General features: G+C 38.0%; 3 protein-coding genes across 5 annotated transcripts; 2 read left to right on the forward strand and 1 right to left on the reverse strand.

Moving 5' to 3' along the window:
- The first annotated feature begins 4682 nt into the window (after positions 1–4682).
- On the forward strand, positions 4683–5177 carry LOC122640320. The gene has a single exon (XM_043833479.1). The coding sequence runs from the start codon at positions 4683–4685 to the stop codon at positions 5175–5177; it is 495 nt and encodes a 164-aa protein (XP_043689414.1).
- Positions 5178–9432: 4255 nt separating this feature from the next.
- Positions 9433–11260, forward strand: LOC122641026 (protein LHCP TRANSLOCATION DEFECT). The gene is made up of 2 exons (XM_043834342.1): positions 9433–9825; positions 10956–11260. The coding sequence occupies exons 1-2, from the start codon at positions 9544–9546 to the stop codon at positions 11211–11213; spliced, it is 540 nt and encodes a 179-aa protein (XP_043690277.1). The 5' UTR covers positions 9433–9543; the 3' UTR covers positions 11214–11260.
- Positions 11261–13615: 2355 nt separating this feature from the next.
- Positions 13616–25046, reverse strand: LOC122639964 (phospholipase A I). Of its 3 annotated transcripts, none has more exons than XM_043833030.1 (18): positions 24496–25046; positions 23410–23557; positions 23194–23272; positions 22942–23095; positions 22649–22858; positions 22235–22480; positions 21954–22116; positions 21604–21864; positions 21394–21515; positions 20830–20991; positions 20457–20649; positions 20196–20332; positions 17874–18012; positions 17414–17620; positions 16839–17319; positions 16524–16740; positions 16345–16434; positions 13616–14230 (listed from the first exon to the last, which is right to left on the reverse strand). In XM_043833030.1, exons 1-18 carry the CDS (start codon positions 24994–24996, stop codon positions 13787–13789), a joined length of 3954 nt encoding a protein of 1317 aa, XP_043688965.1. In that variant the 5' UTR covers positions 24997–25046; the 3' UTR covers positions 13616–13786. The 3 variants fall into 3 exon arrangements, with proteins under 3 accessions (XP_043688965.1, XP_043688964.1, XP_043688966.1); XM_043833029.1 differs by having other exon boundaries at positions 23194–23275; XM_043833031.1 differs by lacking the exons at positions 23410–23557; positions 24496–25046 and having other exon boundaries at positions 22942–23106.
- Positions 25047–26220: the final 1174 nt, after the last annotated feature.

The following is a 26220-nucleotide window of genomic DNA, read 5'->3' on the forward strand; positions in this document are numbered from 1 at the left end:
AATGTCAAGTCAAAACCTACTTTGTTATTCTTGGAAAGCTGAAGAAGTAAAATTAAGTTATTCTTGGAAGTCGAAGAAAATCTTTTAGATTAAAAAATCCAGACATCTGTATATTATTAGTGATGGGGATAGAAATATCAAATTTTGTCATTCCATTGCTAGAAGTAACCTCCATCCTAGGCAAATCCCATTTCTTTTTTATTCCAATGGAGACAAAATTTTCAAACCTCCCATTATTGCCTCTAAATTTGTATTTCATTTTCAAGAAATCTTCAACACTTCTAACCTCCTAGACCCAAATTTTGTGGAAAGCCTTTTTACACAAATTATCTCCCAGGCTGAATCTATGACCCTGGAAGGGTTACCCAATGAAGAGGAAATCAAGCATTATGTTTTCAGTATTGGTGCTTTCAAAGCACCAGGGATTGATATATAGTTTCCCAATATTCTTTTTCCAAATAGCTGGGATATCTTAAAACCCGATATCTGCACCTTTGTGCAAAGAATTTTCTCTTCAACCTACCTCCCACCTGGAATTAACCATACTCTCCTCTTTCTAATTTCTAAATGTGATAATGCATCCATCCAGGGTGGACGATTTCCAGCCTATCAGTCTCTGCAGTGTTACATACAAGATTATTTCTAAACTTATTGCAAATAGACTAAAAACCTCTCCTTACCCGCTTCATCTCCCCCTACTAATCTATCTTTGTGAAAGGGGGACAAATCTCAGATAACATCATTATTGTTAATAAAATTTTCCATTATCTGAGAAATAAGAAAAAAGGGAAAAACGATTCCTAACTCTTAAGATAGACATGTCTAAAGCCTATGACAAACTTGAATAGGGCTTTATTTGGCCAATTTTTGAATTCCTTGGCTTTGGTGGTCATTGGTGTGACACGTTATATACCTTATTCGCTTGTACCTTCTCTACCAAGCTTCACGTAAGCTATTCCCATTCCTTTTAATCATCCCACGTAATCCGCCTAGGATGTCCATTAAAGGTTTCTAGGAATACCCCTGAGATCATCCATCTCCTATTTGCAAATGATACACTGCTTTTTAGTAGAGCCACCTTGGAAGATGCCACCACAAAATCAATTCTTTCCTGTTTTTTGTGGACCTCTCAGGCCAACATATCAATTTTAGCAGTAACACCACAACTACATTAAAAAACTCTATTGTACAAAATCTATGAATAAAGGAAATGTCTTCTGAGGCAAAATACCTTGGGTAAAATCTGCTCCCTCATAAATTCAAATCTCAAGGCCTAAACCATCTACTACTTCGAATAAGAAATCACCACTAATTGGAAATGCAACTTACTTTCCCAAACTGGGCGTACTATGCTTATTCAATCCGCACTGGACTCCATTCCTACATATCTGATGTCTTGTTTTCTTTTCCAATGGTCATTTGTAACAAGATGGATCCAATTAATGCCGCCTTTTGGAAGGGAGGGAGAAAGCCTCTGGAAAAGGTTTGAATTTCATCTTCTGATCATCTATTTTCACTCCCAAACATTCTAGAGGTCTAGGGTTGAGAAACTCGCATATCAACAATAAAATTTCTACTAATGAAATTGAGATGACGATTGATTTCTAAACCCAAAAATCTGTGGGACAAAATTCTCAAATCTAAATATTTCTCATCCAAATTTTTTCTTGATACTAATTAGAGTCGGCCAAGAGGTTCTTGGATATGGAATTGACTCTGCTCAATAGTGTCGGACCTGAAAAAATATGGTTTGTTGGAAAATTAAGAAAGGGAACTCAATAAAAATTTGGAAAGATGCTTGGATCCCAAATTTGAAGAATTTTCACGTCCCTTCGAGCATTCCCCAACATCCAATCATTCAAAAAGTTTAGGACCACATACTAAATACGGAATGAGATTACCCTTTATTCGATAACATTTTCCCTAAAGCCATTGCAGAGGTCATCAGTTCCATACATGAGTTCCAACAATCATGAGGATTTCATTTTACACCCTACACCTAATCTGGCGGCTTCTCCTCCAAAGCTGCAACATCCTTCCTCACCGCTAAATCATATAATAAAGTCTGAAAATTTTCCTGGGCAATCAAATCTCATCCTAAATTCAAAATCTTTGTAAAAATTACTTAAACGGGGCACCCCAACCCTTTCTAAGATTTCTCCTCTTCTTAGGATTGATAACGGATAATTCGAATGACATCTATTCCTTTCATGTGAATTCACCAAAAGAATCTCGGCATCTAGTTCCTTGGGACTCGGAACAGAATCCATTCAATGTACATCCCTATTCTCTCTAATTGACACACTCATCAGTCATCACCTCCACTCACATCCCAAAGAAAGATAATCACATCCTTAGAATTGTCTCCATAACTACTTCCTTCCTTTAGCAAACCAGGAACCAACTAACACTCTTGGACCTAGAACCCCCATCCTATACCTTGATTTAACTATTCCATACAAATTTTTGGAATTGTAGGGTCAACCCAAGAAGCAGAAGCTATAGGAATGAAGCAAAGAGTCCTTGGAGCATTCTCTTTGAGACAACAAAGAATCGAGGTGTGGATTGATTCAACCAACATAGTTGATTGGATGATAGCACCAAGAAAACAGCCTTAGCCATGGGAGCTATTTCCTTTACTATATGATATTCACAGTTTCGGGTTTGTTTAAATAATTTTTAATCTTTTTATTTCAAATGGTAGGTAGACAATCTATTTCAATAGCTCACAAATTAGGTAATCCAGTTAGGACTTATCACCAATCATGTAAGTGGGATGTTAAAGACACTGTTGGTAATTGATAGGATGGTTATTTTGTACGCCCTTTGTCAGGTGCAGGGGCGGTGTGTGCTTCGTGATCGGATGATGTTGTCTTTCTCATATGCGAGGCTCTCTGTGCTGCAGCGCAGACTATGCCCAGACACATGAAAGTGAACACAATAACCATCCTGTCACCTGCGGAAGAGAGATCGTTCTCCTATATTTTTATTTAAATAGATTTAAGAAAATTGTTTAAAAAAAAAAATGAGTTTCATGTGAGACCCCATCTAAGAAAAGTCAGATGATATCAAGTATCGGGGCCCACTGGTAAGACTTATTCCAATCTAAGAAACATGACCGAATAAAGCAGATTTCACGTGACTCCAGGTCTCTGAATTGGCATCATATCCCAGCGAACGCAGGCGAGTCTGAAATCTGAATCTGAGATTCCACAGACAATTCAAATAAGATTGTAAGATAGAAGAGAGAGAGAGAAGGGGGGGAAGATCCATTTGAAGGCGTCGTCATGTTTACATGTGGATGAGGAGATGAATTGCTTTTAATGCTTGAAGAAGTTGCAGTGGCGGATTTGAATTTTTCTCTATGGCTTCTTGTTTGGAGGATTAAATGCAATCGGTGATTCTTGTCGGTATGCTCTCCGAATTAATCTTCTATAGGGTTTCATTGGTTAGTACTGATCATCTATAAACTGATCCAAAGCATTGCTGTTTATGATCTACTAATGATGATTAGGGTTTCTTTTTATGGATCCATAGATGATTTTCGATTTTCCAGTACTTTAATTATGTTGGGTTTAATAATCACTTTCGGTCTTAACTTTGGAAATTTGTAGTACTTTCAAGAAATGGTTCCTCCTGGTTGTTCTAAGATCCATTTCTTGTCCTGCCATAAATAAAAAAAAAAGATTCATATCTTGTCTGTGCCATCAACCATTAACTTTTTGAAGGGTTTTGGGCGGTTTGCAGGTTTCTAATGGGAAAAATCCGAGTTTTCCTTTACTACTTATGATTTGAATATTCAATAAGATTAATCTTTGGATCGTAATTCTTTCACAAGAAGGAAAGCATTGGGAATCTCGTTTAATCGTTATCTGGACTCTCATCTCTTAGTTCACTTTTTCCCTTGTTTTTTTTTGCTTTTGGGAGGTGGGATTTTAAACAAATACTCGTGAAAAACACTGTGACGTTGTTATTAGAATTTAATGTCTATTTTATTCACGTTTTTACGTTCTCAATGACTCAATCTGGATTTTGGAATTGCTCGCTTGCTGAATCTCTGCTTTTCTTGGTTGGCATCCTTTGTAGTTACCCAAAACCTGATTATTCCCTTTCCATTAAAAAAAAATTTCCTAGGCTGAATTTCCCTCGTTCTGATGTATATATATTGTCTCTTGTTTGTGGCAATATTTCGTGTCCATAATCTATACTTGAGATGGGTTTCTCAATAACCTGCCAATCGAGGTGCCAAAAGCCATGAAAATTTCTTGTCTGGTACCCTGGTACCATGTTTTTTTTTTTGTTTTATTTATTTATTTTTATCTGTTAGGTATTACAATCTTCATTGGCATGGTAAAATCTCTTCTGTTGGAGATTTATTTGCCAAAAGCCATGAAAATTTTTGTTTATTTGTAGTGAATGTGCTTAAGAATTGTGATAAACCAGATGGCCCTGTTTATTTTTTCATTTCCTTGTAAGATAGCAATCTGTTTCTGAATGTTATTGAGAAATACCTATTCCGATTCCAATTTGAACCAAATACTTACCCTGTAATACACTATACTCAAGTCTACAATTCACTTCCATGCACAGATTAACTAACAGCTTCTACGTGGAAAGACATCAGAGGATAGAATTGCTTCTTCTCTGTGAGGACAGATACCTTTGATTGAGCTGGGAGGATCATGGTTCCAACACTAGATGCTATTAAGGGTGGTGGGGGCTCTGTTAGGATAGGGGCCACCGGAACTGTCGGTTCTTTGATGACCAGGGAATTGGATTCTGTTAAACGGTCACCACAGTCATCAAAATCTTCTCCAAGAAAATCTCCAACACTCTCTGTCTCTGTTCCTTGTGTTTCTAGGCCTAAAAGGCTGCCAAGAACAACTGTGGTGAACGTAGCAAGCACTAGTGGCAGTAGCAGTAACCACAAAAGCCCTGGAAGTACTCGAAAAACAAGATCAAGCGTCTTAAAGAAATCACATAGTATCCCAATGCTTGGCTCTGATGATACTATTGTTGATAATAGTCCTAACAGAAAAAAACCTGATAAGAAAGGATCTTACATTGTGGAAGTTGTTGATCTAAAATGTGGAAGCCATGACAGACCATGGTCCAACCCAATCACTCACCAGCTCCGGAAACTCTCTTTTTCGAAGCTTTCAGAGAGAATTGGCTAGAGCTTTAAATTGTTCATATCGGCCTTCAGGTTTTTGTAAGAGAACCTAGGAACTCCATTGGGCCGATTACTATCAGCAACCTCCACTACAGAACAGATGCTAGGTAGAAGCTTTTTCTTCTTCTTCTTTGATGCCATGATCATGAACTCCAACTTGGGTCTAGACCCATTACTGGTCGATGTGAGGTCTGTAATCTGCGACTGAGGTTTCTTGGGGATTCCATGGCTGGCCAACTCAAGTCTGCTGAAGTAGTCGATCTCTTGTAGGACAAGGGATCCAACAGTGCCTCGTGTACCGACCTCGACTGGAGAGGTTGCAGCCATATTTGCAGGGAATTGGTAGCTGTAAGGAGAGCCTTTTAATCAGTTTAGACTAGAGTGGTTTGGAAGAATGCTTTGTGGGCGAATGGGAGAGGTGGTTTGGGTCCCTGTCTTGGTGGGAGGGGTTTGGGCATGAATCTTGGATCTCATAGGAGGGTTTTTTATACACAAAAGTAATAGTTAAAGCTCTTTATCTCAAGTGGACAGCATGGATCATTGCATCCTCACAGGTATTGTAAATAAATTTCTGTTTACCTTGTTTTCCTCTTCTTGTTTGGTGTTTTCTTTCATCAGGAATTGGTGTAATGTGACTTTTTATTTTCTGGTGGTGGTGGGAGCATCAGGAATTCTGGACTCTTTATGAGTGCCTTATTTAGGTAATGAGGCTATGGGAAGTTGAGAGAGAGTGTGTCTTTGGCTTCTTTAGCATCTCTCTTTAATTAATTTTTGTTGCTTTATTTCTTCTCTGTTTTAAAGTGGGTTCATGGAAAAGCTATGATAGGGATTGGGTCATGTACATCATGTGGTGTGAGGTCTCTGGTATTTTTATTGTTGTCATCTCTTTCGTCTGTTATTGCTCTTTTCTAGAGAAGGATATCCATTTTGGTAGATAGGCTCCCGTATCAGAGGGCTTTACCAAACACACAACCTTGACTCTTTATATGGAAGTTCTATGTAGGCCACCCCAGAAGGTTTGAGTTGTTTGTCCATATCCTTCTGTGCTTGTGGAATGAAAAAGAAACTTGCATCACCATTTTCTTACTTCACAATCCATTAGATCCACAAAAAGAGAGAGAGTGCAGTGGGGAAAAGGTTTTTAATAACTTGTTCATGGTTTAGTGCGCCATGATTTTTCCCATTTTTGTGGTTTTTAACTTGTAAGGTTGTACTATGACTGGTAGGATGCAACACCTAAACCCCCGTATTGTGGGATCTCACCTCCCACATTGATGGATGGTGATGATTAATGGTGTCAAATGGTCGGCGGTTCAGTTTCTTTCGGTTTTTACATGTAATTTCTGGTTTGTTCATTTTATAACAGTCAGTCTGGTTGGTTTGGTTTTGTGCCGGTTCTAGAAACTCAAAACCAAACATGGTCTTAGGCATTCTTTGGTTTAGTTTCTTTTTTGTATTGGACTAACTGGTTTAGGCTGATTTTTGACACCCCTAATTGTGATAGACTTATAGAGAGACCAGCCAACCACTTCACTACTCTTGAATGGGGTGGTACATCAAAGTAAATACTAACCCGAGCATTGACTGATGCCAATAAATTGATGGGGTTATGCTCATTGAAAGATTTTGTGATTTTGTGATTATGGATATTTTGCAACAAGAAAATGCAAATCTCAGTCCAAATTGCATTTCAGGAATTCAGGGAGGAGGGGGGGAGGGGAGATTTAATCTGGGAAAAAATTAAAAAAATTGATTCAGATTTTAATGACATATAGGGTCAGAAATTAATCTAGTTGATAGCCAGCCATAATTACCATGTGGTTGTTCATTGAAGACTCAAATTTAGGTGACATGTTTACATCATCTTCATCTAATCATGGTTTAATTCTTATTCCAATTTATTGTAGTTTTTCCACTTATCAATAGATATTTTGAAAATTATTAAGAAAAAAATCAAATATGTTTTAAGGCATAACAGCTGGAGTGGGAGGAGATGAACATATACACCGAAAGATATTTAAGTGAAATGGGTTATCAAATTTGACAGATGACCCAAGCGAATTTGTATTTACACCTTTACCCTTGTATTTATCCTAACAACTGTAAGGCAAGATCTTATATGTACATGGCCTTGCATTAAAACTGAGTCTTTTTCACAATGTAGATAGTATTCACAAGTTTGATAGTTTAGCTAATGTGATTATATGTTTAAAAAATGCAAACATTTTCAATATTATCCATCTAGTAAAAATTTTAAATTTAGGATGAATTTTAAGCTTACAAAACAATTTCCACCAAATCATAGTCCTGTTAAGATCCAACGACAATGAAGGTAGTGAAAAGATCTGATTCTGTTTAGATGGAAAATTAGCAGCTATCTTGATGAATAGCTGACCAGATTTTGATAGAGGTCAAAACCGACTGTCATTAGAATCCAATTAATAATCCTAATTGCACCCTTATTTGTGTCATGTGGAAGGATGTTCAAGGAAGTCCGACCATTGATGTCTAGCTAGATCGATCACATGTTAATTTTTAACCACAATTTCAATCATTTACCCTCCCATATGTAGATGCGTCTCATTGGTAACTTATACACCCTTTTAGTAGTCTATAATTTTTCAAAGTTTAAATTTGTTGGGTGACAAGTTATGTTATATTTGGTCTGAAACTTGTTTTTGGTAATTTTGGTTTGAAACTTGATGTATGAGCAAGGAGGAACCTTGGGTCTACCAATCTACCAAATTTCAGCCTCATACAACTTGCCACCTCATAGAATTAAAATAGCAGAAAATCAATGAGATCCAACCATAATGCTAATTTAAAAAATTTAGCAGAAAATCGTAATGTAGGCATGTAGCAAAATTTACATATTTTGAATAAAAAACTCCCCCAAAAAAAAATATCACAGATCTATGGGAATATTTGTTTCTTTGTTCAGATTCCAATTTCTTGGATTCTCACCTCAATTTGAATCAAAATCGATGGCAGGCAATCCTATGTCAAATTTTGGGTTTTTAAACTTTACTTTCAACTAGGGATTCATTGCAAGTGGGGATTGAAAAATTGGATTACATCAGCCAATTTGGGCCGATCCAGATCAGACTGATCCTACATGGAATCTAGGGTTAGGGTTTTTTTAGTTGATTTCTACCAATTCTGATTTAACCCGAATCCTGATCCCGGGTTTTTAAATTTCTCAATTGTTTGTGATGGCAGCTTTATCAATGAGTCTTGCAGGCTGGTCAGGCTTGTGTGATTATATTGAACAACACTTTTATTGTTGGCTATATGGATTTCGGTTTTACATAAAATGCACAAGAGGCAGAAGCAAGGGGATTGCGTAAAGCTCGATCCTTAGAATTCCACAACATCGACATTTGGACTGATTGTGAGGCATTAATCGCATGGGTGAACCAGGATTCATATCAATGGCCATAGAAGATTTTCTCAGTTTTACTAGACATTAATTCTCTTTTGAAAACTTTTGCAAAGTATTGTATTAAGAAAAAGGATTAGACCTATACAGACCCAGCTCATCAACTACTGCTAGGGGTAGTAAAATGAAGGCTGACATGAATGATAATGTATCAGAATTAATAGTTTTTTAATCCATATTTTTCTTACTTATATAAAAAACAAAAAATTCCAAGTTTATCCAACCAGAACACTTGCTCCACTTAGGTCACTCGGAAGTTGGAACCACTTGGAATCCATTTTTAACAGAAAAATACAAAAATGTTACACATATGCCCATCTCATATAGCTTTTCTTTTCAGTGGAGAGTTGATCTAGCGTTCCTCCAATCCCCAGTAAAAATCTTAATTCTTATCTTCTAAGACCAATTTCTTCAGAGAATCTTTCAATAGACAGAGCTTAGTAAAGTGTTGAAGGGTTTGATAAAAATTTGGTATTTTCCTTCCTTTTGTAAGAAGCAGGACAGGATCGGATCAACCCAACCAGCGATTTCCAATGGTCTTTCGCTGTGCCACAGTGCAGCTTGTGCAGGGGTAGGGTGATCACTGTGTCCATCCTATGTGCCTGGACGCAGGTTGTACTGCGGCATCGAGAACAGCGCCCCACTTATTTTAGGCATTCAGATTTGTTTTGGGATCTCTAAGCTAAAATTCTAAACTGAAGGGATTGCGTTTGGGTGAGTGTGTGAGAGAGACTCGTGAGTCGAGACTTGTGACTAGTGAGTTTCGTGACACAATAATTGACAGACCCCAGATGATGAAAGTACTTCGTGAGAGATAATAGAGGGATGGAAGAATTTTGGATTGCTCTTTTAGCTGTGTTGAGCGGGTGAACGAGAGGATTTTATTTATGTGGATAGAAAAGGCTTAGAGCTGTTTCTTCTGGAAACTTTAATGGCGTCCATTCCCTGTACTATTCAACTTATCCTTCCTGCAACGGTTAATACTTCTTCTTCTTCTGGGTCTTCTTTCGTCAAGTTTACTTCTCAGTTTCTGGGTATTCGAAAGAAACTAGGATGGTTCAGAGCTTCCAGAATTGCACCCAAAATCGGACCCAGTAGTGGTTCCAGAGCCAAATGTTGGTTCAGGTTCGGAAAGAATGGTGTTGATGCTGAAGGTGCTGGTATTTACGGTAGCCAGTCCCGTGAAGATTTCGATCGCGACGATGTCGAACAGGTATTGCTTCTCTACTCTTGATTGAATCTCTTCTCGTTTTCCTTTTCTTCTTAACCCTCTCCCCAAAAAAAGAAAAAAAATATATTTCTGGGTTGTCGGAAATTTTGGTTTTTGAAAAGAAGGTTCTTTGGAATTGAATTGGTGAATTATTACATGGATGCTTGTGTGGATGGTTGGGTGCTTATTTGTGATATATGACTTCTTGTAAGAATTACTTGGAACAGATGTGGATCCTCATGTTTTAACACTGATATTAATCGTAGAGATTATGCTACTAAAGAAGCTTATGCTGCTTGTGGTAGCTTAGAGGTATTTAACTTTCTTTGTTCTTCAGTGATGAATATGAAGAACACTGCTTTACATTACTTCATGGGAAGTTTATTTGATCTCCATTCTACAGTGAACTGTTGTACTACATCAATAAGTTTTCACAAACCATCATCAGAGTTCAGTATCTCTCTTTAAATTTGTGAATTCCTGTAATCTATTATTTGTTTTTGATTATGCATTTTCTATTAGAATTCTATTTGTGAAAAAAACTTGTATGTCTTCTTCCATATCCCTATGTATGCATCCACTAGCATTTTCTTTTCCCTCCTTAGAAGAGTGATTCTCAGCCATTATTGTTGTGATCTTTACTGCACCTATCCATTCGGGAAGCCTTGCTGCCATTGGATTTAGAGATTGTTCTTTATCTGTAAAGGTCTCAATTTCTCTATTTCTTTTCTTTTTTGTAAATTTTATTCTTATAACTTTTCAAGTAATCCCTACAGAAAAAAAACTGTACACCATAATAGAGTTGGATTTTGTTATAGAACAATAATAGAGAAATAGTATTTCTAAAAAAATTACAACTCATAAACATAAACACTGGATTAATAGTTGATGAATCAACTAGTTTCATACCATCACCTTCACCATCCCAACCCCCCCCCCCCCCCCCAAAAAAAAAAAAAAACAAAAAAACTCCTTGTGTATTGTTCTTTTTCTTTTTTCTTTTTTTTTTTTTTTTAAATTTTTGTCTTGTTAATCTATATGTTATGTTCATGAGGAGATGAATTCAAGTTGGACACTGTGAGTTTAATAAAAATGCATTGTCTCTTTGCTAAATCCCCCTGTTTTATTTTCAGTATTTCAATTACATGGGGATGCTTGCAGTTGAGGGTACTTATGATAAGATGGAGGTCCTTTTAAGCCAAAACATTCACCCTGTAGACATCTTATTGATGTTGGCTGCCTCAGAGGGGGACAAGCCAAAAATTGAGGAACTGCTAAGAGCAGGAGCTACTTACAATGTCAAAGATGCGGATGGAAGGACTGCACTTGATAGAGCAGCCAGTGATGAAATCAAGGAATTGATCCTTGGTTTTTCAGTTCAGAAGGCATGATTACAGCTTCTTCTTTTTTCATTTTTTTGGGTGTAAGAGCTTCCCCTTTGTACCTCTAAATTTCCCTTATTTCTTGCTTTGAGATTGTCCACAAAAAAAAAGGGCGTACCTAGTGCACGATGCTTCTGCCACTGCAAGGTCTGGGGAGGGTCATGTACGCAGTCTTACCCCCGCTTTGAGATTTTTCATCATATTTATTTATGTTTCATGTAATTAGATTTTGTAGAGGCAAAAGAGCTGAAATAGCTATAGGAAGGGCTATTGAGGCTATTGCCTTCCAACTTTTGTGTGTTTGGAATGCTCTATTGTTTTTCAATTTGAATGTACTTTGCAAATCAACTCTTCCCCAACAGAATTCGAAATGATAAAGAAAACAAAAGATATCTAAATTCTCAATTTTATGTTTTGTAGTGTTAGAAACTATTACCGGTTGATGGCTTTGTCAAACAGAAATATTATTCACAGCACTAGAAGATTCATCTGTTTAGTTATAAGAATCAGTAAACCGATTATAACTTCCCCACTGAAATGTTTTGAGTTACCCCTAGACAAATCCTTGAATGCCTTGAAGCATCTACTCGAATTCTCTTCAAGTAGGATATCAAATAAAAAGATGGTTATAGTCACTGCAGATTTTGGCACAATACACAAACAGTGCATGTTATAACAACCCAAATAAGAGATGTCAAACCATTTTCAAAAGAGTGCTTGTAGATGTTAGTCAAGAAATATGGTATCTTCACTACTGCTGTACTGTAAATGTTGGCTATTCCGATTCAGAAGTTGCATGCTAAAGAACTTAGGTTTCTCCTTGGAATGATTTAAAATGGCTGTGAGGCACGATGCTATTAAATTTTGAGTTATCAGATTTAGACTTGAGCTCAATTCCATTCCATATATTTGATGTAAATCACTTAATGATTACAATCTAATTATCGTAATGTCGAAAAGCTCTGGCCAATCTTATTAAGTCACTGCCTTTCAATTTAAGTATAGAAATATCATCAAGTAGACTCAACAATGGTGATGTGACACTATGATTGGATTGTTCAGCATTAATTCCCACCATTATTATTCACGTTCGAAATATCCTTTTTTAGTCCGATAGAAGATCATGTGTGGAGAGAAATTGGGTCCTAAAATTAATAATTGGCCTCAAATTTTTGTTTTAGTACTGTAATAAGAACATCACCTGTAACATTGGACCGAAGTACTAAAGACTCACATCTTGAATATCAAATGTAAGAAAAATAATAACCTTACTCGGCGTGTGATTCCTAGATTCAATTTTGGTAATCAGACTTACCTAAAATGTATTAACATAGAGGGAGAGAACACCACCTAGTTGCACCAGACAAGCCGCCCCTGCACAGGAGCATGCAAAATGACTACCACATCCCTAATCATTTTTGGGAGCGCTCGACCGGGTGTATTGCGTTCTCTTTCCCTAAACATAAATATACAAGGATACATTTTTTTCCCGTTATGTGATTTGATTGGCTGAGCTCACATCTGGTTGTTTGACAAGCTTGCATTAGCATCAGGTTGGGGACCTATTACTCCCAAGTTTCTATGCTTTGTTGATTTCTTCATAAAACCATTTGTAGCAGTTGTAGGAGCTGTAAATTTTACTGGAGATCAAAAGCATTGAGGATGGGATGTGATTCTGCCAGTGAATCTAGGAGTGGATTGAATGTCTTCAAGTGGTCAAATACCTGTAGACTGGGTTTTAGTATACAGTACGTAAATCCCTGCATATAGAAGGCTTAGCTATTCTTCATGACATTATGGTCTGTAAAACTTAACTGAACATGCTTCGTTCCTTACATTCTCAGATCTGGCAACTATGTTTCTTAAGCGGTTGCTAGATTTGGGCTCAGATCTGGCTCCAGTTGATGCAGATTTGCTGCCCTGGCCTTGGGCAATATAATTTTCAGTCCCAATTTAAAAAAGAAAAAAGAAAAAGGAATTGCAACTCGATTTTGGCGTCAAATTCTCTTTGAGAAAAGCTAACAATGGTGAACCTTGACAGCTACTACTACTTTGTATAGAATGGTCATAAGCATCATTCATTTGGGAAACAAGGGAAAGACAAACTCACTGGGTAATTTTGTTAATCGAAACCTAATTTTTACCACTCTAGTAATTTTCTTCCCCTTTATATTTCTAGCTCCCTTTTGCCTTGGTTTTATCATCCCGATACTGAAGCTGAACTGAACAGAAATACATATTACAGTTTCATGTTTGATATCTCTGGAGACGTCTAGGGGCCTAGGAGCCGGCTTTTCCAGTTCCGAATGTAACCAGAGTGAAATTCTAATAAACAACCTAATCCATATTCTCTATAAGATCAAGTACCAAAAAATTTCTGTATAAAATCGTTCTCTGTAAATAAATACAAATTGCTACGAATTATAATGAAATAAACTAGCATACTGTAACAGAAAATATTACAACACACAAAATTTTGCCAGCCTCAAAATTGCATTTTTTTTCTCTTATTTTCTCAATTATTTGATTATTATATATGAATGCTTTTATTTTCTTTTATGTATGCTTACATACTGTACAATCTATGGTGTTTTGGGAAGATGACATGAATATCTCAGTTTTGAATGCGAACCATGAGCCTGTTTAAGGGCCATATCTATTGTAGCACCTTCCCGGAATAATGCATCATATAATTGACAAACAAACCTTGACAATTCCTCTTCTTCATTGTCCACCCAAGCTGTTGAATGCCCATAGCTTTTTTCTGGTTCGCTGTCATCCCAGTCACTCACTGGACTTGGAGGTTCCACCTCTTCATCGTCTCCCTCCTCTCCAATTTCAAACTTCCCATTCTCTGGTATATTGAACTCACCTGACCCATGAAATGGTGTCAAGGGTGTTTCTGGTGGTAACGTTGATGGCGAAATAACAGCTTTGGCACCAGAGTTCAGAAAGGCTTTCACTAAACTGGGTGTAGGCCCATATGTTCCAGTACATATAATGATCCTGTCCCTCCATGCTCCAACCTAAAGATTTCACAAGCATCAAGCAGCAGCTGGATGAGCAGGGTAAAACAAAATGAACACAACAATAGTACAATGGAAGCAACTTAATCAAAAGCATATATTTCTTGCTACCTCTGCAGCAGATCTTACATTTTCAAAAAACTTGCAATGTTCTACAAGAGATTCATAAAATTACTGCGTGACTAAATAAAATTGCATATATTGCAAAGTCTTTCTAATTTATAGAAAACGGCTGTGAGTAATGTAGTCCTAGATAGGTAGGAGACCTATTAGAAGCCAAACAACAGGATCAAATAACAAAAGGGGCTGCTGGTTCGAATGGACAGCACTAGGATTTAGGTCAATTCCTAGGGTAAGGGTAGGATAATGGGAATATAGTTTATACGATTAAACTAGGCAGGTTTTGGGGAGTTTAGAAAGCTAGATTTGGTTAGGTTTAGATGAGAATTCAAAATTCCAGAAATTAGGGTTAGGGTTTCAGGTTTTAGAAATTAGGTCAAATTTAGGGTTTTGAAAGACAAATAGGGGCAGCAGCTTGGGTCGAGTGTAGGGGGTGTTAAAGAGGCTGCGGTTTGAATTTGAAGTAATTGTAATGGTTAAATATGGCTGGGCAGCAAGATCTAGGGTTTAATGGAGTTGGGGTTTATGGGATTCAAACAAAAAATAAAGGGGATCGATTGGGGGAAAGGATTAGAGGGTTAGAAGAAGAAATTGGGTGTCAAACTTACTGGAGATTCCACTGGCAGCAGCTTGAACAGATGTGAAGGATAGAACCACCTTCGAATTGACGAGGATCCTCCCAACCGTCACGGTGTAAGGAGTCAACCGGATTCCACCAGTCCCTTTCCACCTTGATAGAACTACAATGATGCACACTCAACAGAGCAGGGCAACAGCAATGGCAAAAAACAAAAGCTTTTCATTAATCAAATTCGTATTCAATGCTGGCCTCCCTTACAAACTTATATAGAAGACTCAAAAATAGACTTAGACACTAAAAAGGAAAGGCCTAACCCTATCCCGAACCTATTAGGTAACTTAAACTGACTAGGAAACTGAAATACTAAAGAAAATAGACTCAAAACATAGTTGGACTTATAGAGTCCTAATCTAGCCCAACTTACATCACATGACCACTTAAGTTGTCAGATGACCACTTAACTAAGTCACATGATCACTTAAATTGAACCAATTGGATGCAACCAATTTGAACTGGTTCAATTAAAAACATAAAAATAAACTAAGTATTGGACTAATCCCGTATGTAACCTATATACCCCTAGTTTAGGCTCATTAAAGTGGCCTATTACATAGAAAACCCTTGGGATCAAAGGCCCAACATATATATATCCCAACCCTAGACTTATTCCTAATAAAAGAAGCCCAATTTGGTGATAATTCTGCATCAGTGAGATTTCTAGAAAGTATAGATATTTAAAATCTATCAAGGAAACACATTCTCCAATCATTTTCTACAGATTCTTTCTGGAAGATTCATAATGTGATAGGAAGAGAAGCTCACAATAGATTCCCCCTTGCCATGAAACTGCCAAGTGATTTTCTACTGCGAGTACACCAATAAAAGTAGGAAACGAAAGCTAATTGCTAGGCCCATTACATTGAAGATATCACAATGTAAACATCATTGGGGGGGTCTGTTACCTCCAGCTTGACCTTCCTCCCCCCCCCCCCCCCACCCTCAAAAACACATTTTTTTAGTATCTTAATAATAACTAAACAAGATACGACTTATTTGAACTCAATTAATTGAACAATTCTTAAATATAAAATGAAATCTTTCTGCAATTTTCCACGTACTCTATAGCTTCTTCTAGCATTAATTGCCAATTTTTGGTCATTGAGATCGAGAAATCAAAATCAAGTACTACAATAGAAGCATATAGTTTGACAAGGGGAAGAGAGAAATTTTGCCAAGAAGGCTTAACCTTCTCCCTTTGGACAGAGTGGATTGCAAAAAATAAATAAATAAATAAAATCTCTAGTATAGTGCTAAATAGGATAAACAAGGAGTCAACATGGAAATATATATTGGAAATTTCATCTGCTGCCATTAATACAGTAGAAGAAAACTAAAACAGAGTCTGCAAATATACCATCCAACGAACATCTTCTGGTGTTAGGTGCATAGAAGGCACTGTCCGGCGAAACATGTATGCCCCAATTTCCTGGTCATCTTCCATAACCTTCAAGTATTCATCATATTAGCGATTAGTTTTTCTCGCATCCAAAGAGTGAAGAATCAGATAAGATTAACTAACAATGAGAAACCTACTTGTGTTTGACGCCCAATATACCGATGGACAATACCTCCAACTTGGAAGTATGGCCTGTATGCAACCAAATCAGCCACAGTAGAAACATTTGCTAGTGCTGATGCATCCTTTCTGCTGCGATCACGCATTGTTGACACCAGACTAAATTTAACACTCTGTACAAATCTATCTGCAAGTTCCCCAGGTTCAGCAACCACAAATACATCATTCTGCCAACTGCAAACATAAAACAGGTTAGGACTCAAACATGTATCTAACAGTTTGAATGTCAGGGAATGGGGATATCAACAAAAAGCAGGCAAGAAATATTTCACCTTAGTATTGAACCAACTGAATCATTTTGAAGAGCCAAATGTATAATGCCCACCTGGGGCAAATTTTGTAGCTTCTCATGCAATGATCGAGCAGGTAAGCTAAGTTGCCAGGTTCCCGAAGGAGATTTTGGGGGTGAACCAGGTGCCTTCCCAGATTGAAATCCATCCAAGCTTAGTGGTGGGACTAAATCTATTCGGCTAATCCTCTGCAGATCAATATCAGGACTGAATGGAAGTGGGCTTGAAGGAAAGCTTCCAGTGAACATAGGCGATGTAAATGGTGTTGGAAATGTTGTTGCAGGCACTGCCTTTGAAAATCCCCCTATCCTATTCACAATCGATAATCTTATTCCATTACGGGCACAGAAGGTCTCAAGAGACCGAGCATGGTGAACAATTCTCCCTGAATCAGGACTATGAGAGGCTTCTACAAGAAGTACCATACGCCTCCAACCTAATGAAGGGCTATTCTCATCTGTAACTGCAGCATTCCAGATTGAAACTTTGCATCAGACAATGAAAAACAAGCTTCCCTTGGAAAGTGACAGAGAGGAATGACGAGAAACCACACACACCTGTATTTGAAGTTTTTGCTTTATCAAAATTCAGAGGTTTCAACGTTTCTGACCACTTTTCCTCATTTTGGAATGGTAGAAGTAGTCTTTCACATACATTCTTAAAAGCCTGATAATTGTTTTGCATGAATTCCTCTGTAGCAGCTTCCAACTTCAGCCAAATTGCAGGATCAGTTTCATCCAGCTCCATACCACACCGCTCATCAACTATGCATGTGAACCGAAAATGGCAAAGCTGAATTAGAACTCCACAGTTCTTTAATAGTAAGTTGCAAGTTAAGTAAGTTTTTTTCTTGATTCAAACTTTAAAAAGAAAAAAAAAAACCACTTTAGGTAAAGTACAAGTCAACAACAAGACTACATGACTAAAGTTTTGAGGTGAAACAGAGAAAATCCAAACAGAAAATGTCCCCGTGCCTGTCTGTAGACAATGAGAAGAATTCCTTAGTCAAAAATTTACCTGGGTTAAACCGGAAATATTGAATTTCAGGAAGCATGGGTAGCAATGTGTTTAGTTCTTCCTCGACTCGATCCACTGAACACGCACTCTCAATCAATACTTGCCCAGTGTCCAGATAACGCCACCCACCTTTTCGGGCCTATAATTATCAAACACGAAACAAATTTATAGTCTCTTACATAATTTAACAATAGAAAAACTTACAAATAGCAACTTTCATACCAAAATATATATAGTTGATTGTTTGATAGAAACAACTTTGAGTTATTCACTATTTTCTTCATTGTTATTCAATTTTAGTGTAAATAAACAGCAAAAAACTACAAATGGATTAGATTGACGTAGATCTGAATATATACAGGTCTCGATCGGAATATGTATGTGATCCACACTAATTCAAAATCCAAATGGATCCTAAAGATGGAAGGATCTGGATAAGACATAAATCATTATTATTTGATTTATGCACTTCTGTATATAGTATGTACATATGAAAATTTTATAGGATCAAAGTCCAAGCATGGCCAAACATATGGCCCAAATTTTAGAACAAGCCCAAGTTTAGGATCCAAACTTAGCAAAACAGAGCAATCAACTCCCTTGTGCCTAAAGCATATTCCTATGGTACATACTTTGTAATACTCAATAGAAGTATTGTTAAGAATAGTTGTATCAGGGGTATATATGTACATAACCCCTCTTTTATGTATTCTTTATGTCATTTGTATGAGGCCAAGGGCCTGTGTGTAATTATAAATTCTTTTCAATATAAGCATGTTAGTCTCTTGTTTTTGAGACATAACACACCAAACCAAAACCGTGGCTGCTCTCTTGAAGTTTCTTCTCTTCTTCTTCTTCCACTCTAAAAGCCTACAAGTATATACATTCTTTTAAAATTGGAATGATGATTAAACGGTTAGAGTGTTCAATTCCACCTTGACCTTGTTCAACCGGGTGTTAAGTCTGTCAACTGATCAAAACTGGTTTATCCAAATAAGTTTAAAAAAGTTTTAAAATTAAAAGAAATAAAGCAAAAGGATTTAAAAGAAAAACACCCGAGTCTCAAGACAACCTTGAAAACAAGCTGGGATGCAGTTTCAACCCCCATCGGTTTTGGGTGTACTTGAACTAGAAAGAAAAATCCAGTTTGATTGGCTGGTCCAGTCCAACTTTTAAACTAAAGTACTCAATGCCCAAGTGAATCCATACCCCTCCCCCCCCCCCCCTCTTAAAAATATAGTAACATTTGAGAATAGAAAGTAAATGAAGACATCCCATGCTAGAATAAAAAACTTAAAATTCTCAATTTCTAAATTACTTTAGAATAGTTATAAAAATTAGGTCAAGGCATTGCTTAGGTGACTGCCTTGACAACTAGTGTCGCCTAGGCGGGCGTTTTGGTCAACTTGGTCGCCTTGCATCCATGCCCCCTCCAACACCTTGGTTTGCCTAGACGCCGTGACAACTATGCTACAGGCTAGTGATGTATAATAGAATCTTGCATGCTAGCACATTATTTACTATCGGATGGAACAAGAAGCATCTAGTCATTCAAATCCATCCTCCACTGCATTTCTCTCTCCACTGCTATTGCACCCTCCACACCCCCGTCATTGCAACCCACCACCACTGCTGCATCTCTCTGCGAGGCGGGGTAAGGAAAGGGGAAAGGGATTGGTGTATTTCCACCTGGGTAGACGAAGACAGTGGTTATGTGTTCACATTCGAGGGCTTCCACGACGTCAGCACCCTTTCTGAGTTCATCAGCTACAAATCAAGAGATGAGTGCCTCGATGGTGGTCAATGATGGGGAATTGATGGTGGCGGAGGCAGTAGCAACGACATTGGCAGTGGTTAGTTTTGGTTTAGAAGAGTATAAGATGGATTGCAGGTGATGCAACAGCATTGAATAGTACAGCAGAGATGTAAACAACCACATCTTTGAATTGGTACGAGAACGCCTCACAGACGTACAGCTGGAATCCACCCCAGGTGGGACCCACATGGTGTATTCCATCTCTACACCTGTGAGGTGTTCTCGTACGAGAATGGGATCCCAAATCCCCCTGCGCACACTCTCATTGGCCCCCACACTGGTGTAGGCACTACACGACCAGACAGCGATCTCTTGCCCTAAGAAATATCATGATATTTTATTCACTCTTTATGACAAGAAAGAAAATTAACTCAAATCCAAATTCATTTTCTCAAAAGAGATCAATGATCTATCCTTTTCCATGCCCCCTAAGAAAGCCCGAAAAAATTTCCCCGCCCTTTTTTCTATGGGAGGAGGGGGTTTAATAAAAGAATTTATGTCATTACCTTGGTTGGAACAGAACCACATCCAATGGAAACTAAACAGTCAATTTTGGCATCAGGCCATAGAAGTTGTGCTTCTCTTATGGCAAAAGCAGTGGGATTATTCGCTACTATTGCACCATCTTGCCAGCGGTTCACATCTAGAAGAAAATATGGGACAATAAACAAACATTTAGGAGCAGGAAGAATTTGAAACATAATATTTAGGACGTGAAGGAAAGAAAGTACCAAAGGATTGAACAATTAAGCATTCAGAGAGGATACCATCAGAAAAATCATCAAGATAATATGGAGCAGCAGATGATGCTCTTATAGCCTGCCAAATATGATGCTTGCAACTTCCTATAAAAGCACTGCGCTTAAAGCCAGTTTGAGTGCCAGTAGCCACTGTTCCAAGCCCAGTAAGAGCTGGACTCTCTCCCGTTCCCAAAGGCATTTCTAGTGTTCCAATAGGATACTGCACGTCAGAATGAGAAAAAGGTTAAGCTTATCAAAAGAATAGTTTGAAGAAAGTTTGATGATTACCATACATGACCTTCAGACTCTTGAGAGATCAGATACAAACTACTCTCTTCTAAACTAACAGAAGATGGAAGATGTGTAGGTCAAAACAGCTTAAGATATCTTAGAATTGAACCTGATAATTGCGGAATATGAATGGCTGAGCTGGCACCACGCTGACCAAAGTTGATACCACAAAAACTTTGGGGATGCTTTTCGCAGCCGACTCAATCAAAAGGTCTCCATCCTCATCAGCACACATCTCCCTTAACAACTTCTCAAACTGATCTGCACTGTGCTGTAAGCCAAATTTAATGTAAGCTGTGCAGCATTGGGGCCTAGTCATAAATCTTGTCCTCAATAATATAAATGTCAGGAGAACTCAGGAAAAATAATAATTTTACTTTCACAGCTTCAGCAGGGGGGCTATTTATTTATTTGGCGGAGAACTGTAAGGAATTTTAAAATACTGAATAAGATGCATACAAAATATGAATAAGAGTGAGATAATCTCATTTATCAAAATCTTGCAATATTTTTAGCAAAATCTTTCCAACCAGATATCCAGCCTATCTAAAAATTCAAGAATCTATTATCTTTCTGACCATCTAAAAAAACCCATGATATTCTCAGAAGTATAAAAAATGCATACAGCGGAATTTCCAGAAAGCAATCAAAGTAACTTATGATTATTCCATACTTTAGATCCATGAACAACAACCCTAAAGCTCTGTGATGAACTTTTGTAAAGTTGATCCAGCTTTTCTCTCCAAGTTGCAGCTTCATTGTCCTTCGGGACAGGATCAGTGAACACAAGTTTGCCTGAGGGACAAAATTTTTTAATGGCACAAATTAAATAAGAAAATAAGTGCAGCTTAGCACATTCCATGCCATAATGAAGTGTACCTACCAAGTTCCTTGTAAATTTCTTCACACTGATCCAAGGTCATTAATTTGATTCCAAGAGCAACAGCAAGCATACCACCCGTGGATGTGCCACAGATTAGGTCAAACAATTCATGTATACGCTTTCCCGTCCCTTGTTCAATTTGTTTAAGCATCTGCACTGTCGCCAGACCTTTCATGCCACCCCCATCCATTGTTAGTATACGCAGTCCTTGCTTTGCAACTGGCCTTCCTCTTATTGCTCTCCGCAGTATCTCATTCTCTCCTATAGGCACAAAAGGAACATGCAGGGTTAGAGATTTAAAAGTACACAGGACAAGCATACTCGAAAGATATGAGAAGTAAGAAACAAACCAAGAATTGCCAAAGCCCGAGCCGCAGCTTTATGCACACGTGGCGCAGAAGCAACTGTCAATCGTACGAGAAGTTCCCGCAAACTTTCAGAAGTAACAAGAGTCCGCCGATTCTCCAGACAGAAAGCTAAATTACCAACAGCCAATAAAGCTAATCTTTGCACCTGATGAAAGATAAAATACAAATATACAATATAGCAGGGCCATATAATAATACAGGGAAGCCTAACACCCCCCTTAAAAAGAAAGCAAGAAAATTCATCAACATACTGTTAGACTTGCCTCTGGGTTTTTATGAGCACATAGTACTTTCAGTGATTTTAATACATCCTTGGTCAAAATCTTCTGAGCTACACTATCAGAGGCAAAGGCTAAGTTGACCACAACTTGCAAAACAGAAATAACTTCTTCAGGGGCCGTAGATCTCAATACTGTTTCAACAGGTTGCATTATGTCAGACTTCATCAGCTGCATAGCTACAGAAACGTCCGCAGCAAGAGATGAAAGAGCAGAACAAGCTTGTTCAACCTGCCAAAATGCAGAGCAATTTAAGATGGCACAACAACAAAAATATGGGCTCATTTAAACAGGGTACAATGGTGAAACAGGATTCATGTAGCCAACCCAATTTAGTTGGGAGAAGGCTTTGTTCAGACGTTCAACAAACAAAAGCAAAAGCTAAAGTTATCTACATACCACATGGCGATTATCACTGCTTATCATACTTATAAGCTGCCTGACTGCATTCTCATCTTTACCGACAACTATACGGTTTCCATGGTCTTGCATGATTTTGGCCAGCGCAGATGCTAGTAAAGGGTGATGACAAGAGGAAAATCGGAATATAAGAGAGAAGAAAGCACTCAGTTTGTGCCTAGACGCAATGAAGTAGGAACTGTTCTCTGTCTGCAACCATTAGAAACCATATGTTACAGAACAAAGATTTAAGTGACCAACACTCCTGCCAACTCAGCTAGATCCTCCATTACCTCTATTTGCACATTCACAGATTTTAAGTTCTCATCGGCCTCAATCCTGATATTTGCAAGTGACAAGTGGCGGAGCTTATGCAAGGGCAAAATTTCCGGGAGGAATTCAAGAGGATTTCCAAATAGCCTAAGAACACGTAGCTCAGCCATAGCCCTGCCATTAAACTGGATAGAAACATCAGACCAACCAAAACTGATACCAAGGGGAAAAAGGAAAGGCTGAATCAACATGCAGATTGCCGATTGAATGACCTGAAATCAAGAAGGGGCCGGACCAATTTGTTGTGCTCCAGTGACAACTCCACCAGTCCAACACACTGTCTAAGCTCTACTGCTTACAGGTTTCCAGCAATCAGAAATGAATGACATGCATAAGAATGACTCAGCCACACATCCAATCTTGGATGGCTAACCAAGTAGGATAAGCAGCATTTAAATCAAACACCAAAGCACAAATTTCAAGCTTACCGGGCACTGAAACCAGCATGTTGTAGTCAACTCTGAGAACTTTCAAAATTTTCAATTCACCAAGCTCTGGTGGCAGAAGTGATAGCTTATTATTATCAAGATATAGCTTCTCAAGAAGTGGTAACCGAGTTAACCCTACTGGGAGTACCTGATAATGACCAAAGTACATAATGATATCTCAGATTATATATGACCCAATTAAGAAGAAGAATAACAGATTGGGGACTCCTAGACAAATCAAGATGATTTCAAAATTATGCAAATAAAGTAATATTATCATCACGTAAACTATTATCATGGGAATGAAATAAGACAAAAACATGCTATATGCCCTATGGGATATACAGCATCCACTCATCACAGTAAAGGTGGATTTTGAGCACAAGAACGCATCATCTGAGAAATTTCACTACAAATTGAAAAGGGAGGAAGGGTGGAAAATTACACATTTGAGACGGACAACAAATGCCTTCAACATGAAAAAGAAAATGTTCTCAGTCCAAATTCAACATTGGATCATGATCCGTACTTAGGATTCAACCCAATCCTGAAGAAACCCTCACAGCTTCGCCGGAGAGGTCGGTCATTTACTTTGAATGTGAACGGTGCTGCCTTTCTTTTTACTGTGAAAGGATTTGTCTAAACTATTTAAGTTAAACAGAATACCTAGTAACTTTATAATTTAGGAGCTAATAAACATGTTCATGTCGTCTAATAGAAATTCCAGAATGTGGGTTCGAATGTTCCTCATGCGCGAGAAGAATTCATTCGTAGTCATCAAAGCATTTACTTAAAAATTAAGGTTCAGATTATGGTAGACATCAATGAAAACTAGAAAGCTGAAATAAGATCAGCAACTCATTCACCAAAAAAAAAAAGATCAGCAAATCATTTGAAATTGAACCAAAGACTAAAAAAAATATAAAATGCACGCGAATAAGCAGCTGAGAAAGTCGATCAGTCCATCTTTTCCAACGTTTGAAAAAAAATGATGAATTCTAAACCCGAATGATCCCAAATCATCAAAGAAATAGAAGAAATTAAAATTGAATCGCAAAAAGATTGTCAATTGAGGTTGGCACTCACCGTCAAACCGCATCCACAGAGGCTCAGCACGGTGACGCTGTTCCAGTGGTCTGCATAGCCATCGGAAATTCCAGAAGAAGACGCTAGACTGGATCGTATGAGCCGCGTAAGAACACCGATCCCATCGCTGTGCGATCCTAAAGGCTTCAACAGTTTAATCACTCGGAGAGGCTCTCTCTGCTTCACGACCGTCATATCGACATCCACATTCTCATCCTGGGGACTAAGCTTAAGCACAACAGATTCTTGCGGAGGCGGAATTGCAACCATGAGCTGAGATTGAAGCCTGAGAGCGACCTGATCTTCGTCATCACCAGCATTCCACTCAAGTTCAATCCGAAACCCCAATTCTTGTTCTTGTGTAGAAGGGGTAGAAGGAGTGGAAGGCGTAGTAGTAGGAGAATCGATGGGATCCTCAAGATCGACATCATCGACGTTGCCATAGATGAGGGTGAGATGGAAAATCTCAGAAGGACGCTTCCATCCCAATCCCCATGACATCTCTAAGATCTCTATTAGGGCTTTAGAGGTTCAGATCAATTCTTGAGAAGAACAGATTTGAGCGGTGGGTGGTGGTCATTTCTGAAACTTGAGATTGAAAAAAATTTCTGTGAATCTGTGACTTATGACTTTTTTTTTTCCCCTTCTTTTTAGCGTGTTATTAAACTGAGATTTAAGGGATTTTATGTATAAAAATGTTATCTTGATTCGATAATTCGGGCAATGGCGAAGGGTTCCGATTTGAGAAGAAAAAATGATTTTAATGGCGGGAGGAGAAAGAAACCTTTGTTTGAGAAACCGATGGATTCAAGAACCAACCCTCATCGGGGTTAACCGACATATATATTCACCAGGTTATGAGGAAATTCAAATACTACCCCTGAACTTTCTAATATTTACTAATTAATGCCCTTGGACTTCGAGTCGACTCGGTCGAGGTTAAGTAATCAAGCACTTAAGACGGTCAGTGGCCACTGGCCAGCACCTTTTAAGGCCGATTCTGATCCGAATCGGCCGTGTGACCGACCCCATTCTTACCGATTTACTATGCATAGTGTGCCCTATGTGCCATATGTCCTGCCTTGTAGTGTCACGTAAACGCAGTGAATTCTAATTTACCATGAATTACTATTAGGCTTCACGATGCATAGTGAAACGTAACTCTTCACTATATATTATGTGATCCATCCGTCAACTGTCATGTGACCGAAGATAAAACATAACACTTTATTTTTTTTTGATAAAATACATAACACTTTATTGTGCATAGGGATGTGTGGCAAATCCCTAATGTTTATCCAAAATGTACACATTTCCAATCAAACTTGAGGTCATTTTTTTCGTTATAAAAAAATAAAAAAAAGTTTCTCCCACCATTATGCCTAGTGAAATATACCGTTTCACTATTTGTCATTTGTTAATACATTGATTTTTCAGTATAGACGTTTATGAGCCCCTCCTCTATGCCCTAACGGTAATGACTCCTTTGGTATAATGACATTTACCGCAACGATGTTGTCCACAGATCAAATTATTTCGTGGATTGAATTTCACTTGACTGTCAACGGTTCTATTGCTTGTGCTCAGGGGTAGAAGTTTTGTATAAATGTATCGACATGAATTTAGTAGTACATGAATTACTCCATGTTATAGAAAACCCCTACATATATACATCTCAATGACCAAATTTTACTCCAAAGTAAGCTAAGAAAGTTGCTCGAGCTC

This window comes from Telopea speciosissima, chromosome 9 (assembly GCF_018873765.1).
Source record: "Telopea speciosissima isolate NSW1024214 ecotype Mountain lineage chromosome 9, Tspe_v1, whole genome shotgun sequence".
In the NCBI taxonomy this organism is placed as follows: domain Eukaryota; kingdom Viridiplantae; phylum Streptophyta; class Magnoliopsida; order Proteales; family Proteaceae; genus Telopea; species Telopea speciosissima.

Coding starts and splice junctions, on each gene's coding strand:
- LOC122640320 (XM_043833479.1), top strand. CDS start 4,683: ATGGTTCCAACACTAGATGCTATTAAGGGTGGTGGGGGCTCTGTTAGG.
- LOC122641026 (XM_043834342.1), top strand. CDS start 9,544: ATGGCGTCCATTCCCTGTACTATTCAACTTATCCTTCCTGCAACGGTT. Junction 9,826..10,955: donor ATCGCGACGATGTCGAACAG/GTATTGCTTCTC, acceptor TTTTATTTTCAG/TATTTCAATTACATGGGGAT.
- LOC122639964 (XM_043833029.1), bottom strand. CDS start 24,996: ATGTCATGGGGATTGGGATGGAAGCGTCCTTCTGAGATTTTCCATCTC. Junction 23,558..24,495: donor TCTGTGGATGCGGTTTGACG/GTGAGTGCCAAC, acceptor GGTCATTATCAG/GTACTCCCAGTAGGGTTAAC. Junction 16,435..16,523: donor ATATTGGGCGTCAAACACAA/GTAGGTTTCTCA, acceptor GAATACTTGAAG/GTTATGGAAGATGACCAGGA.